Genomic DNA, 17,538 nt, shown 5'->3' with positions numbered 1-17,538 from the left:
CTGCCTTTCTGCCCATGGTGTCTGCACCCAGAAACATTACCTAGACTTGGGTGCAAGCAGACATGGCGGATTCTGATGCTGTAACATGAGATTTTGCATTTCGTGGTGAAATTCTGCCTGCACCCGAACGGAGGTCATGTTTTAGGGTGCAGACACAACGGGCAGAAAGGCAGCAGCGGAGGAGCTGAGAAACACAGGCCAAAATCCACTTGTCTGTCTGATTGGCTGTTTGGGAGTCTGTGACCCCCTCTATGAGACAGTAACTAACTAAGCTCTAGAGCCAAGAATTGGGAGGGACACAGGCCCATGTTAAACCAACATGTTATAGTAACTGCTTTAATCGTCATTAAACCCTGTGTCCCGGGGAAACTTTTGTTTTGCCCGACTGCAAAGGGGAATTTCTAGATAACTAAGGGAAGATGAAATGCTCAGTGTCTTTTCTCATCATTCGAGGCGACTGAAACAGAAACAAACATTAATAATGAGTCATAAAGCAAGTCTCATATGAACCCCATGGTACGTGGAATATATTCCAATGTTAGCAACTGTCTTGTTGCTTTTGGGTTGGGGATCTGATTTAACCTGAAAAAATCGTATAAGCTTAATTTTTATCTAAGATAACATGAAGATGGCAGTTATACGCAGGGCCGCCATCAGGGGGGGACAGGGGGGACAAGCGTACCGGGCCCGGGCATGAAGGGGGGCCCGGCAGCGCTGCATTTTTTTGAAGATCCGGGCCCCCCTTACGAGCGCCCGAGCCGTACGTCTTGCCTCTTCAGTGCCGAATGCGGAAGTGCCGAAAAGCCGAAGCCGATGCGACGAAAAGACCCGAAGTCACGGAAAAAGCCGAAGTCACGAAGCGCCGAAAAGACCCGAAGTCATGAAAACAGCCGAAGCCGAAGTCCTGAAGCAGCGCAAAGACCCGAAGTCACGAAAACAGCCGAAGCCGAAGTCCTGAAGCGGTGAAAAGACCCGAAGTCACGAAAGGAGGCGAAGTTGAAGTACTGAAGCCATGAGTTCAATTCTACTGAACACCAGTTTGTGTTTTTTTTTTTTTTAATCCCCTGGCCACCAATGTATTATTTTAATATTCTATAGGCCCCTGCCACCAATCTTTTTTTTAAAACTTTTGTTTTTGGGGCCCCAATTTTTTTTTTAACTCGTAAGGGGCCCCTTGCCACCATTGTTTTTTTTTGGGTTTTTTTTTAAAAAAAAAAATTAATTTTCTTTTTGGTGGCCCCAAATTTTTTTAACTTGTAAGGGGGGCCCTGCCACCATTGTTTTTTTTTTTTTTCAAAAAAAAATTTTTTTTTTTTTTAATTTTTTTTGGGGCCCCAATTTGTTTTTAACTTGTAAGGGGGCCCCTGCCACCATTTTTTTTTTTTCAAAAAATTTTTTTTTCTCCAAATTTTTTTTTTTTTTTCAAAAAAAATTAATTTTTTTTCAAATTTTTTTTTTGGGGCCCCAATTTGTTTTTAACTTAGAAGGGGGCCCCTGCCACCAATGTTTGTTTATTTTTTAGTTTTTTTTACATTTTTTTTTGTTGGGGCCCCAAGTTTTTTTTAACAGGGGGCCCCTGCCACCAATGTTTTTAAAAAAAAAAAAATTTTAATTTTTTTTTTTGGGGCCCCAATTTTTTTTATAAGGGGGCCCTGACCATCAATAGCTTTTTACAACTTGTGTGGGGGGGGGGTTACTTTTTTAGCGCTGATGTCTGTGTGGTCTTTTAACTGCGATGTGGGCGGGATATGGGGCGGAGCTTGGTCGTCAGTGTGGGCGGGGCCCAGGGGGCCCCAAAAATTTTGTTGTACGGGGCCCCGTGATTTCTAATGGCGGCCCTGGTTATACGTATATAAGTATGGAAAGTGTAGGCTTCCACATACAAATCGTTTTTTTAATATTTATAAAATGCATTTTCTGATCTGCATCATATAGTTTCTCTACAATCTTTATGCATTTTTCATTCAAAGCATTTCAGTGAATATCTCATATACCAGAAGATAATCATAGATTCAGACCTAAATGCCTGCTTGGGACATTTTTGTGGAGCCCCTGGGTTTCCCCAAACAGCAGCTTTTGGGATCACAAAGTTCGGCCCTGTGGCTGCCAGTGAGATGAGTTGGCCCTCGCACGCTTCACAGGGTAAAAAGTAGTCTTTGTCCTAACTGACTTATTAAATGGCTTGTAACCCATAGCAACTAATCTTTTATTAGGCTCCTGTAGTTCAACTGCTGTAAGCCACCAATTGCTCAAAAACCCCTTGGATGTTGCTCCCAGCGGCCTCAAAGCAGCCTGGAGTTTTGGTTTCATAAAAACCATGTGCACTGCCATACAGAGTCTCATGTAGGGGCAGATTTGCTAACGGGCGAAGTGACTATCGCTGGCGAAAATTCGCCAGCGTGACGTCATTCAGGCACTTCACCGATTTACTAACGGGCGCAGGCATAACTTCTCTAGCGAAAGATACAGACGCTATGGATCATTTGCACTCTATTGGCAGGCGAATTTTCGCTCTGGCGAATGGACGTAACTCCGCAAATTCACGAAGATGCAGATTTTACTGAACGTTACCTTTTGCCAGACTTGTCTTCACCAGCTCAGACCAGGCGAAGTGCAATGGAGTATATAGAACTTTCTCAATTTTTAGTGCAAAAGTGATTGCCTGCAAAGGTCTGTACATTTTTTTTTTGGGCAACCAGGTTCCCCGTAACTGTTTGAAACATAAACTATACACTGGGCTCATGTGTAGGGCAATATAACAACTTTATTTTATTTATTAAGGTTCCCTGGACTTATGTAATGTAATATATTTTCTGCAACATATACGTCCATGTAACTTTATCATTTCCCACTGTATGCAAATTAGGCAACGCTAGCGCATCTTCGCTTTGATTGCGAAAATTCGCCAGCGTTCAGCATCCTGGACGCAACTTCGCATTTGCCATGTAGTCTGCCAGTCCACATAGGGGCTTACAAATAGCCAATCACAGCCCATAATTGGGACCCTCAGGAACATTTTGCATGCTTGTGTTGCTCTGCAACTTTTATTTACATTTGAAAGTGGCTCCTGGGTATAAAAAAGTTGGGGATCCGTGATCTAAGCAAATCTCTGGTTGCTATGGGTTCTAGACCAAGGCAAATTTTGCCCCTGATTATTCATAGGAGCTACGCTTTGGATCCCAACATTGCTGTTTGGTGGTGCAGGGCAGCTACTTGTAATGGGCTCTGTCCTTGAGACCATAAAAAGCAAATTATAGTGCTGGGCCCAGGCACAGCCCAGATGGACGAATAGCAGCCATGAGAGATCATTTAGGAATGCAAGTTCAGATGCAAAGAGCTAAAATGAGCTTGGATAGTTATCAGTGATGTAACTAACATACAATAGACCCCACAGGGGGCTTTGGGGTACGGGCCATGGGGTCTGCTGCATGACAGTCCTCTCCCTAGTCTCTACTGCAAATTAAAGTTTTGCCACCCACCCCAAACGAACAGTGAGTAGGTGGACGTGGGGAGGAGGTCAATATACACTGGGCCCTCCTTTCTTTATGGTAGGTGGGAGGGGGTGTCCCAGTGTGTAGTAGTTAAGTCACTAGATGCTATTCACATAGATACTCATGACTAAACATGAGCATTAGTTCCACTGCACCCACCCAGGCTGCTCTGATGAACTGTGTCCAATTCTACGCATGGATACAAGGGAACTCTGGGATCACTGACAGCTTAGACCTGCTGGTACCTCCAGGCTTCCCCAGTGGGTTATGTCCATAGATGCAACAGATTTGGAGCAAGTGCATAGGGTTAATGCTGTTATTGACAATGCACTGGGAAGTGAAGCCATTGACATACAAGTGCAGTGAAAATAATGTGCAGATTATGGTGGATTTAGTTCCACAACTAGCGTTCTGGGGAAACATCCACTGCATTGTGGGTACAAACCTTGGCAATTTTGCACCTTCCACTGCATTCGTAAATGAGCCCTATGGTGTTCAAGGTTAATGCCGCAGGCCCAGGTGAGATTCTAGGTTCCAATGAGCAAGCCTGCAATATAATAGCACTTCCATTTCCATGGTTTCTCTCAAAGTAAAGCCCACACCACACACATAGGGTTGCCACCAGCCTTTTACCAGCCTGCCAATGTGAATAATAGGGAAGAAAGACAGAAATATAGAAAGGTCAGCATGTTATTTCCAGTAAAGATGGCAGCCCTACACACAGAAGGGTTTCTGTAACAGGTTTCTGGGATTATCGGGCCTTTATAAATTCCTTTGAATCGTTGGTTTCCACCTTGTCTTCCTTTCTATCTGAGAGGTTCTCTGATCCTGACGCAGACACAACAACGGTTTTATTAGCAGCCGCCATTTTCTGTTTTTGGGATATAGCATCACAGGCAGCCACCACCTCGTCGCTCTCAAAGTCATAATCAGGGATCTGCTCCCGGGTGATGTTGACGTCCCTTCTCTTTCTCTCTGCCGATTCCGTATCCATTTTCTGCAGCAGCAGCTGGCGGGCCCAGTTCAGATCCTGTTCCCATAGCTCGGTGTTGGCAGGGCAGATGTGAAGTCCAATCTGAAAGCTTCGAATTGCCTACAGGGAATTGAACAAACAGAGGGAAAATGCTAAGACCATAGCAACAGAAAATATCTTCAAAACACAACCGCACGTACCCAGTCCCGAGCCTACGGGTGACTCATAAAGTCAGTACACGGCAGAACCTGGTGAGGACATGGAATGAAACTCAGGGTTCATCTTACACAACAATAAGTGCAGGTATCTAACCTGATCAGTGGACAGGAGCTTGTGGTTAGGAGGAAACCATATACTTGCACATACGCCATAAGCACAAACATTGCGCACATTCAGACGGCAAGAGGAGTGGGCTCAACAACAAGAGTTGGCACATAAGAAGCAAATGTGGTTGGGGGGCCTCTAGCCCACATTCTTTCTACTTGTTTCCTGTTTTGGAAACATGACCCAATACGGATGACAATTACTGCGCCAAAAGAGAAAACATGTACAAATGAAATAAAAACAGAATTTACTGATGGGAGAGAAATATTGCTCTAATTTCTGTCTAAAGTTTTTATTGCTCTCGGGTTATGGGAAAGGATATGGTGGTTTCACACCAGGTACAATAAATCATCTATGACTCAATCCAGTGTCATTCTGAGCACAATCACCCTGTTTTTTATCGACAGTTTCCCCGTTAATTCCAGCATGGTTGTGGCTGCCAGGGAGAGATGCGCCAGACACAACTGTGGCCAATGATTCATCATCTCAGTTGTGAGGATTGGACGCAATTTCACCAATCTGCGTCATTTTGGTGCAACTGTGCTGCAGTGATTGTCAGAAGCTAAGTCTGAAACAATGACCAGTAAATGCTCACCACTGATGGGTTGCTACAAGTGGAAGTGTAGAAACGGATCCGCACAGATCTGTCTCTACACTTGTACGTTGCTAAGGGACCCAGCCGGGCCAATGAAAGAACGCACCACCATTGCAGTATTGGTGAACTAAAGGTGTGCGGTAGGAAAATTACATTGCTACAAGTGGAGCAAACTTTTCCCCCAATAAAAAGTCTACACTGAGTCACTTGTCACTAATAATTGAGTCTAACCTACACTACTGTATATATGTGCAGATTTGTTACCAATCCACTTGGGGTCCAATCACTTCTTTCCATCGTCTGGCCATTCACATTCCATAAGCTGCAAGTGGGCAAATTCTGCAACCGCTGAGTTGGTGCAAGTCACAATCACAGTCCTGGATGAGCAGCAGCACCGAGTATGTTGTCCTAGTATGATACTGGATTACATGGGCTGCTTGACAAACCTAGTGAAGTTGCCCAGTGCAACCAATCAGCAGTTAATCTACTACAAGTTAGAAAATAAAAGCAAAAGCACTCGAGTGATTTAATCCACCATATATTAGTAAATAAGCCCTGCTCCAACTGATTGGCCTTAGTTGAGGTTGTTGCCTAAATCCTCCTCCTATTCAAATCTGGATTGTGGAGAGGCAATATGTTTCTACTATGTGTAAGTGCTTTGGCCTGTTCCTCAAGCAATCGATAAAACGTATTAGCCAAGAGATCTCCCAGGCTCCATCCGTGCCTTAAAATAACTGCCCATTAAACAATCAATTTCTAAATGGGGAAGTAAGCATGAGAAACGGAAACATTTATGGTCATTTCTTGCCAAACAATCAATGATATGAGATATTTTGGTTTGAGACAAATGTTGATGCTCTATATATAAACTAGAATATTAGTGTATTTGTGCGCATTTGATGGAACGATACTCAGATTTTATTCCAAGCACATATTTTCTCTGAAGACCTGGGCCCCAGTCTAAGTGGGGAAAATACTCGGAGGGAGGTTGAAGGACTGCAGGCTGGACATTTCTAATGTTTATACTGAAATGTTGTTGCCTCTTGTCCTTTTATCAATGCTCTTTGCTCTATATGGGTCGCTCTGTTGGTAGGGACCACACGCCAACTGCTTTTTTTAGTTGTAACCTAAAGCTTTCCCTGGTTCAAGGACAAACAAATATCCAAAAATCCCATTCTGTGAGTCTAAGAACTAGGATTGGGGATATTTAGGCAAAGAAAACCTATAAAGTGCCTCTATCTCTGTCATGTATTTATTTTACCAAAACATATGTTCAAAGGGACATTGACCCAATAGTAACAATCACCCCCATGTCATGCCCATGAAGCAATTTTCAGCAGCAAATCCATCTAGGTCTAGGTTCTAGGCCCAACTAGAAAATCCAAACTTTTGAGCAAATAAAATCAGGTTCTGGGGATGAGTGGGCAAATCCTGAGTCCGAATTGCTTTAATGGAATGGAGGAAAAATACCAATTCATCACTGGAAAGACAGACCCCAGTGTTACAAATATTTATGTACACCTTGACCAAAGCAAAAAATGGCCTCATAATGGTAAGATATATGACCAGATTTGGTATAGGTAGCATTTTAACAAAATATCATCCACCATGAGCCTTATATAGAATTTATTTGTCATGATCTGAAAAGGTTTTCAAGGACATTTTGTAGTTGGGCGGGCATATCATATAGAACTTTCTCTAAATAGGGCTGAGTTTAGGAGAACAAACAGGAAGAACTAGGTCACGCATTTGAAGCAATTGTAGGAAGAGTGGATAGAAGTTATATTAACGAACCAATATGGAGCAGGCACTCAAATGAAGGCATCATTTGAGTGCCTGCTCCATATTGGTTCGTCGGTTTGTCCTCCCCCCCTCTGCTGAGGGCTCAGGGCGGTGCCCCTGGGCCCCTTCCTTAGTGTGGTGAGTAACTATTATACTGTCAAGAGACCCTAACACCACAGATGTATTTTTGTAGAAGTTATATTGGGCAAGGCGGCAGTGGTAAAGGAAAATGGGGGGGGGCAGCAACACTTTATATCAGTTAACCAATATGCTTCCTTTAATTTTTATTGTACCCTCCAATAGCCAAAGTCAAGAAGATCCATTGGTCAAGAAACTTCTCAGTTACATCTAATCTTCTGATATCTGTTTATTTAAGCAGGGCTGGTGTGTACATTATTCCCTATATAATTAAAAATAGAAGGTATGTGTTCTTAGTCAATATTTTTATATTTCATACACATAGATGCAACTTTGTGTGTTTCTGGGATTTTAGATTGTCTTGTAGCTAATGTGTAGCAATGTCCAAGCCGCCAGACTGATGCTGAGCAGGGCAGCACAGATTTACATGATAATGCAGTATATTTTTGTAGTTGGCTCTAAAATAAACCACATGCTGTTATTTACATCTGATTACCATCTACGGTATGGGGAAATCAATGTTACTGCAGGTGTCACTGCCCGTGAATTTTGATATGGATACGGAATGAGTCACTCAAGTTATATCAGAGACAAAAAGGAACCAAAAATAATGAGTTCTGCACCTCGCCATGTATAGAGTTCTGTACAGATAGTATTTCACAATAAGATCATAAGTGTAGAATTTCTTTGTCATTGGGCTGACTGAGCGATTATCTAGAAATAACATTTTCTGTGCAGCCCACAACAGGAGCCATTTACTTGCCTATCGGATGAGTTAGTAACTCACTGATAGATATCTCTTAGGCGAATTATACTTTTACTAGAAAGGACAATGAGGCCATATTATCTCCAGGAGCCAAAACCAAGGATGGTGGAGTCTGATGGTGGACCCTGATGGTGGACCCTGATGGTGGAGCCTGATGCAGTAAAGCTGACTTGATTCTAAGCAGCTGTACTACTGCAAAGCAAGATTCCTACCCCATCTTCTCCCATTAATCATTAAATCTACCAATGTCATAGATGTCAAGCCCCACTTGATTTTTAACATCATATTTAAATATATATAGTGCAGACATCTGATAAGAGGTGGTGCAGGACAATGTAGAAAGCTTGGGTCTCAAAGATCGTCCATCAAAAATGATCAACCTGCTTCCCTACAGCTAAAGAACGACGACTCACTATGGATACCAGAAAGTTCAGGTCTTCAGCAACTTCAGGATTCCAGTCTGGACATCTTTATATAATATCTAAGTCTATTTATGAATGATTACATGGTTACATAGTTACACAGTTAAATCAGGTTGAAAAAAGACAAAGTCCATCAAGTTTACATCCTCTCCAAATAAAACTCAGCATCCATACACAACCCTCCGTACCTTCACATAAATATATATACCCATATTTATACTAACACTTTACTATTACACGTTGTTATAATATGTGTGCTAATATGTGTGGAGACCCTGCCAAATTCAAGGCATACCTTAAAACTGAGTTCATTGATCGAAAATCCAGTTACAGGTATGGGACGTCTTATCTAGAATGCTCGGAACCTTGGGTTTTCCGGATAAGGAATCTTTCCATAATTTGGATCTCCATACCTTAAATCTGCTAAAAATTCTTTTGACATTAATTAAACCTAATCGGATTGTTTTGCATCCAGTTGAGATCATTATAATCTTAATTGGGATCAAGAACAAGGTACTGTTTTATTAATACAGAGATAATAAATAAATGTAAAAAAAGAAAATTAAAAAAGAAATAAAAAATAGCATTTGAATTATTTGTTTATAATGGAGTCTATGGGAGACGGCCTTTGTGTAATCCGGAGCTTTCGGGATAACATGCTTCCGGATAACAGATCCTATACGTGTACCAGATTCTGCTGGGCATTCTGGACAATTATTTGCTGCTCACAAACAGAAGGACATGGTCTATTCTTTGTAAGTAGTAAACTAACAAGGGAAATGATTAGTGATGGGAGAATTTCTCCTGTTTCGCTTTGCCACGAAATTTGCGAATTTCCCGCAATGCACATGTGATAAGGTGGCCTCGCCAGAAGGCTAATGTGTTCATTTTCAATTGAATTGGCTAACCCTTAGCCTGTTTTTGGCCACTGTGCTGTGATTGTTAAGGAGTAGTGAATGGCGAATTTGGGGTGTTTCGCTTCGCCGAAAAATTCACGAAATGGCGAAAAATTCACGAAACGGCGAATCTTCGTGGCGGTTTCGTGAATTTATTAGTCGGCGGCAAATCATGGGAATTCAAAGTGAATTTGCGCCTGGCGAATAAATTTGCCCGTCACTACTCAGGAGCTTCAAAATCTGACACACAAAAAAAATCAAGTTAGCTGATAATCCTTATCTGTGTGAGTGAATTTTGACGTCGGCGACAATTCGATGCCGGCGACAACTCAGACACCGGCAACATTGGCCGCCCATTCAAATGAATGGGCATCCGTTAATCTTGGGCGGCATCTAAATTGTTGCCAGCATCGGTACTGTTGCCGGTGTACCAAAATCCTTTTGCGGCAAATTCGCCGGCGAAACGCGGAACGCGGAAATTCGCCGCAAATTTGTGCCTGCCAATGGGTGTTAGAGCAGTTTTGTAGAGAACACTAACTTGTGTGGTGGGCACAATTTGGGTTTGATAAAGAGTATCAGGCCATACAAAGGGCAAATCTGTGTATATAGCCATAAGGGTAAATTCCCAAGCCAACAAATACTAAACCAAGTATAACAAAACATTAGAGTCTAGCTGTTGTTTCTCTGGGTTGGGTAGATGGAAATTTCAGTCTGGAAATGTAAATTAAGTAAACAATGTGACATCAAACAGATCGTTTTCCCACATTGGTCAGCTTTGCTCTCACTGTCTGCCCCTGATAGTATAGCCGCCAACAGCAACTGTCAGTTTGGCCTTAACCATTGTTGACTTGACGTTTGACTCCTACCATTGCCTGCTCTTCCTTGGCATGACTGGGGTGCAGTTTTTCCTCTTTCTATATTTATTCCCCATGTGCGAGGTTTAATAACTAACTGCCCCGTGTATAATGGTAGCTTCCAGTTATTAGTCAGCAGTTGACACTCGCTGGTGTAGTAAATCTAAATAAATATTAATTATATAATAAGCAAACACACACACACAGATAAGGATTGTTGGCTAACTTGATTTTTTTTTTTGTGGTCAGATTTTGAAGCTCCTGATCAATCACAGCCCAGGGGCCACACACAGGCTAAGGGTTGGCCAATTCAATTGAAAATAAAGCACATCGGCCTTCAGGCGAGGCCACCTTATCACATGTGCATCGTGGTTAATAAAACCAGAATCAATAGGAATAAAAGAAGGAGCAGCAGTCATTTCACCTGCCTTGCAGATCAAACAGAGCTGGTCAATAAATGGATGGAAAACAGTCAAGCCTGACACTGAAAGGTTAGTCAAACAAATAACTTTCCATGCGTGCGTACATATCTCCAGAAAGGAAAGCAAATGAGTGTGACGAGTAAAAGGCGAGCTCTAGAGAGAGCCGGGATGCGTCATTAGAGATGAACCATTACACTGTTGGCAGAGAATCATTGTCTATAGTCTATTATTTCATTAAATAATGAAGCTGACAGTGTAGCTCGGTAGCAGTGTATATTCCATCTGGGCTATGCTGCGATATCCAAAGGGACCAGCCTGATACAGGTATGGGACCTGTTATCCAGAATGCTCCGGACCTGGGGGTTTCCTGATAACAGATCTTCAGTAATTACGTCTACTAGAAAATCATATAAACATTAAATAAAGCCAATAGGCTGGTTTTGCCTCCAATAAGGACTAATTATATCTTAGTTGGGATCAAGTACAAACTACTGTTTTATTATTACAGAGAAAACTGATATTTTTGAAAATTTGGATTATTTGGATAAAATGGAGTCTATGGGAGACGGGCGTTCCGCAATCTGGAACTTTCTGGATAACAGATCTTATACCTGTAATTGTAAATGTGGCCATAGACCTGGATGGACTGGTCCATGGATACGCCAATGAACCCATAGGTCAGCTGAAAAGCAGGGACTATGGTGTTGGGCTGCCTATACACGTGCTGAATTGGATTACGTGTTTTTTGGGTTTGGTTAATCAAATGTAATGGGTACCAAGGCCAAGCCTAAATCTTTTTGGGTGGGTGGGGGCAACAAATGCACAGATGATGATATGGTGTATCTGGAAATCGACCAATCCTGTGGGCAGCTTAAGATGACTGCAGTGTTTATAAAGGCCACATACAGGTATGGGATCTGTAATCTGGAAACCCGTTGCCCAGAAAGCTCCACATTACGGGAAGTTCGTCTCCCATAGACTCAATTTTAATCAAAAAATGTACATTTTTAAAAATGATTTCCCTTTTCTCTGTAATAATAAAACAGTAGCTTGTACTTGATCCCAACTAATGTATAATTAATCCTTATTGGAGGCAAAGCAATATTGTTGGGTTTATTTATGATTTTTACCAGATGTAAGGCACGGAGATCCAAATTATGGAAAGATCCTTTATCCATAAACCGCAGGTCCTGAACATTCTGGATAACAGGTCCCATACCTATATAATGTTTCTAAACTCTACCATCAGAACTGGTGGTAAACACTTATTTACACTTATTTATTAAATTTTCCTGAAAATTTGCTTTGCGGGGAAAAAAACAAGATTTTCTAGATTTTTTCGGATTTTTCACATGAAAACTCTGATTTCTTATGCTTTTTGCATGAAAACTCTGAAAACTTTGGGGTATTGCACAAAACCCAGAGCACATCAAAAAATCATTGGGATTTTTCCCATTGACTTATATGCAACCTCGACAAGTCTGAGATGCCGGATATTCTAATTCAGACTTATCTATCCTTGGGGTTTAAAAAATTCCGAAAAAGATTTTTTAAAAGACAGAGTTTTTAAATAAAAAGCAAAATTTTTGCATTCAGAGTTTAGTAAATAACCCCTTATGGGGCAAATTTACTAAAGGGCGAAGTGGCTAACGCTGGTGAAAATTCGCCAGCGTGACGTTATTTCGGAACTTCGCCAAATTCGCCAGCGTGACATCATTTCAGAACTTTGCCCATTTACTAACGGTCGCTGGGTAATTTCACTAGCAAAGGAAATTGCTACTCTAACATCAGACAAATTTTCACTCTGGCGAAAGAGCGATACTACGCAAATTCTTGGTTTTTACTGAACGTTACCTCTATCGACAGACTTGCCTTCGCCACCTCAGACCAGGCGAAGTGCAATAGATAGGAGTTTGTCAAAAAAAAAGTTGAAATTTTTTTTAAGTCCCAAAAAAAACCCTGGCGTCTTTTCCTTTTTACAGGGTGATAGGCTGAAAAAGATCAAAACATTTTTTTTGGGGCACCCTCCTTCCCCCTTACATTTGATAACATATGGCACATAAACTATACAGTGGGCTCATGTTTAGGGCAATATAACAACTTTATTTGATTTTATTAAGGTTCCCTGGGCTTGTGTAATGTAATTTAGTATAGTGTAATGTATTTGCTGCAGCATGTAGGGCCATTGTACTTTAACTGCACGCCGTATGCAAATTAGCCAACGCTATCGTAACTTCGAACTGCCGATCGTATTTTCGCTAGCGCAACTTCGCAAGCGTTCGGTACCCTGTGCGCAACTTCGGATCTTCGTGAACCAGCATTGTCCAGGCGAATTTACGCACATTTACGATGTGCGCAAAGCCAACGCGGGTGGGTTTTCGGAGGTAAGTAAATTTGCCCCTATGTGTGCAATTAACCCAACATCAACATCACTACGCTCCTCCTCCTTCCTCCCCAGAGGCCTGCGACCTGCTGGTTCGGACTTGCTACCGTGAAAAATCTTCAGCTCACACTGCCGGCTACTGGCCCATCAATTTATAGACTTGTGTCTGCCCCACCCCTTTTGTGACATCACCGTGGGGCGGGCATGGGTCTATAAGTAGAGGTGACAGAGCGGGCCGGGGCAGGTTCTGGTTTGGAGGGAGCGGGCGCGGGTAGAGGAAAACTCAACCTGCACATCACTAGTGCTCAAGTATTCAGTGCTTATCTGAACCCAAAATGAAGGGACAGCATTGGGTTTTTTTGGGGGGAGAAGCATTTAAGTGTTACTGTATTACAATAGTACTTGCCACGCCAGGCAGTTTTATTGTGAGCAAATGTAGAGCCCAGTACAGTTGTACATAAACAAAAGCCAATGACTCAATATATAAAAGATAATTCTGCCTCTCCACACATCGCTATGAAGACCGCACCCTGAGAACTAGACGCAGTTTAAGGCTCCGATTCATAAAAAGGACATGAAAGTGCAGGGAATTCGGCCAGAGGTGCACCACTAAATTAAAGGGGCATTGAAAAATGATACTTTGTATTTTGCACTACATTACTTTCTGTAACGTTAGTAGAGTGGCTTTGGAAAAAAAATGTTTTTAAAAAGTTTGAGGCTTCATTTTTACCAAAGTAAGGTGCAGTGCAAAGCTGTATAGGTATGGGTATGCAGAATGCTTGGGACCTGGGGTTTTCCGGATATGGGATCTTTCTGTAATATGGATTTCCATACTTCAAGTCTACTAAAAAAAATATTTAAACACTATATAAACCCAAAAGGCTGGTTTTGCTTCTAATAAGGATTAATTATATCTTAGTTGGGATCAAGTACAAGCTACTGTTTTATTATTACAGAGAAAAAGGAAGTATGTTTAAAATTTTGAATTATTTGCTTAACATGGAGTCTATGGGAGATGACCTTCTCGTAATTCGGAGATTTCTGGATAACGGGTTTCTGGATTACAGATCCCACGCCTGTACAGGAATGTTTATGTTTAAATGGTTTATTTGTAGACTTTAAGTATGAAGATCCAAATTACGGAAAGATCCGTTATCCGGAAAACCCCAGGGGGTCACGAGCATCTTGTACTACTTGCACTTGGCACTAAAGCAACGGTTTCAACCAGTACAAACGAAACGGAGCCACAGCATTACTTGCTGCCTTCTCTTTGCATGTTGTACCTACACGGCTAATAACACAGAAAACTGCAGCCCTTGTGCACAGCTACATATATATTTATTTAAAAAAACATAGAAAACGTCTATTTCCAAAATGAACAAAATACGACTCATGTTCAGGTTTGGATTCAAGTGCCCCTTGATTGAAAGTGATGCTGCTGCTGTACAAAGTTTATATCCAGTGAGTGAGTGTCATAAACACTCAATGTATTGCTCAAAATCTGTTATTTCTGGTTTTATTGAGCAAAATCAGGTAACTAGAAGCATCTGTAGAAAAGACCATGGTGCCAAGACATTAGGGAACCTGGAAGGGGCTTTACAACCAGTACATTTCTCTCTATTATGAGTGTTTTAAGTAAAACCAATTCTGACACCCCCTGGGGCAAAAAAAATCACTGTATTTTCAGCGGCAGCAGAGTTTGGCCCAACCTTTCACGAGGCACCAGAAGTCAGGCTGCTGCCCATCTGGAGGCGACCCATCTTCCAAGAAGGGATGCACCGAATTCACTATTTTGGATTCCCCCAGAATCCTTTGCGAAAGATTCGGCCGAATACCGAACCCTAATTTGCATATGCGAAGGGGAAAACATTTTTTACTTCCTTGTTTTGTGATAAAAAGTCACGCGATTTCCCTCCCTGCCCCCAATTTGAATGCGAACGGACGAAGCTGGGCAGAAGGATTCGTCCGAATCCTGCTAAAAAAAGACATAATCCTGGCCGAATCCTGGATTCGGTGCATCCCTACTTCCAAGAGACTGTATTTTTGGACTGAAAGTGTCTGGTCAAAGTCCCCTTTATAATATTTATGCAGATTAACAGAAACAGCGAATGACAACTGATGCCCAATAACTGGTCGCTGCCATTATACGCGGGCAGCTATTAAATCTCCCACATGGGGAATAAAGAGGGAAAGCTGCACCTCAGTCCCACCATGGAAGAGAATGTCATGGTAGGAGTCAAACAGAAATTCAACTGACAGTTGCTGTTGGCAGCTATACTATCAGGGGCAGATGGTGAAAGCAGAGCTCACCAGGGAAAAACTACGAATGGTAAAGGGATTGTTAGGGGCAAACTTCTTAATCCTAAAGCAAATATAAATATGCCCCAATGTTTTTAAGCAGGAGAGGAACTACCATGGGGGCTGCTGTGGCCCCAGGAAAGGTGCTATAAAACCATTATTGGTAAGGAGGATGGTGGGGGTGCAATGCAATATGTGTTGGGCCCTGTAGGGATTTACTGTAGTTCCTTTACTGTTTCAGGTTCATATAGAGTATGGGGTGCAGAGATATCTATAGTGACATACGGATATGATAATAGAATGACTACGACTGATTAGCTGACAGCTTGGCCACATTAATTACCCACACAAGCCATATGGCACTGCCAAGACTAAAGGGCAAACTGTACCTAATCCTGCAACATGCGTGTGCCCGTGACCTCCAATCGAACTGAACGCCTTACAGTGAAAGACTCCATTATATTATATTTTAAGTCTGTTTTTAATTGAGGTCGAGATTGCGGCATTTCTTTTAGGAAACTATAATGATGTATTTTGGGAAACAATTAAAAGGTGCACATTTTCCAGAACCCACAGGGATTCTGCCTCTTTTCTTTGCTCCTTTGGTACAAAACATATAAACGACTCTTTGTCTTGCAATTCGAAACACAGAATTACATTCTATTTCCCATCAAAATTGGGACTGGGAAAGTATTACATTTTAGTCACTAACCATGAAGTGGTACAAATTACAAAGTTTCTTTTTTTTTTTCCCGAGTTTGTATTGTGTTTGCTCTCCAAGTAATTCTTGCGGTTGCATTTTGTATTTCTTGGCTCTGAGGAGCAATTCTTGCCTATTTCAGAATCAGTAGAGCAGGCGTGGAACACTGGGCTGAAAACTAGAGGCGGGGGGACTGGTTAAAATCTATAGAAATTGAATAAAACGTGATTTTACCAAGACAACATAAGAATCTTAAAATTAGGGATGCGCCGAATCCACTATTTTGGATTCGGCCGAACCTCTGAATCCTTCGTGAAAGATTCAGCCGAATACCGAACCGAATCCTAATTTGCATATGCAAATTAGGGGTGAGAAGGGGAAAACATTTTTACTTCCTTGTTTTGTGACAAAAAGTCAGGTAATTTCCCTCCCAGCCCCGAATTTGCATATGCAAATTAAGATTCGGATTTGGTTCAGCCTGGGAGAAGGATTCGGCCGAATCCGAATCTTGCAAAAAAAAAAGGCCGAATCCTGGCCGAATCCCGAACCAAATCCTGGATTTGGTGCATCCCTACTTAAAATGGAAATAACTCCTTTTAAAGGGGTTGTTCAGCGTTACATTAACTTTTAGTATGATGTAGAGAGTGATATTCTGAGACAATTTGCAATTGGTTTTCATTTTTTATTATTAGTGGTTTTTAAATTATTTAGCTTTTTATTCAGCAGCTCTCCAGTTTGGAATCTCAGAAATCTGATGCTAGGGTCCAAATTCCCCTAGCAACCATGTATTGATTTGAATAAGAGACTGGAATGTGAATGGGAGAGGCCTGAATAGAAAGATGAGTAATAAAAAGTAGCAATAACAATACACGTGTAGCCTTACAAAGCATTTGTTTTTTAGATGGGGTCTTGCTATTTGAAAGCTGGAAAGAGTCGGAAGGAGAAGGCAAATAATTCAAAACGAAAAAAAAATGAAGACCAACTGAAAAGTTGCTTAAAATAACTAATTCCATAACATACTAAAATGTAACCACCTCTTTTAATGGGGATACTATCAGAATTTGGAATTAGCCGTTTTACTTGTTTTTACATTTAGGGGCAGATTTATCAAAGGTCGAGGTGAAGTTTTGAAGTGTAAAACTTCGAATTTCGAGCTATTTTTTGAGTACTGCGACTAGGGAATAGTCATACTTCAATTCGAATTTGAAAAAACATTGAAAAATAGAAGGTCGAATTTGTTTGAAGTACTGTCTCTTTAAAACTACGACTTCGACCATTCGCCACTTAAAAGCTGCCGAAGTGCTGTTTTAGCCTATGGGGGACCTCTTACAACCTGCATGGAGCCAATTGGGGGAGTTTGAGAGATCGAAGGTCGAAGTTAAAAAAACTTCAAATCGAAGTAAATCGGAGTAAGATCGTACAATTCGAAGTAGGCCGAATTCGGCCCACTTCGACCTCCATTCGATTGGTCTTTTTGAATTCAAAGTTCGAAGT

At 41.6% G+C, this 17,538-nt stretch overlaps 1 protein-coding gene across 1 annotated transcript in view; it reads right to left on the bottom strand.

Moving 5' to 3' along the window:
* Positions 1-4,101: 4,101 nt before the first annotated feature.
* The window catches only part of ttc33.L (tetratricopeptide repeat domain 33 L homeolog), a 178,547-nt gene continuing 165,110 nt past the window's right edge, over positions 4,102-17,538 (bottom strand). Inside the window, 1 exon segment of the mRNA NM_001095384.1 lies at positions 4,102-4,584. Within this exon segment, the coding sequence (NP_001088853.1) occupies positions 4,243-4,584 (342 nt within the window). The 3' untranslated portion in view covers positions 4,102-4,242.

Source organism: Xenopus laevis, chromosome 1L (genome assembly GCF_017654675.1).
Source record: "Xenopus laevis strain J_2021 chromosome 1L, Xenopus_laevis_v10.1, whole genome shotgun sequence".
NCBI classification, from domain to species: domain Eukaryota; kingdom Metazoa; phylum Chordata; class Amphibia; order Anura; family Pipidae; genus Xenopus; species Xenopus laevis.
This window is presented reverse-complemented; position numbering and strand designations above follow the sequence as displayed.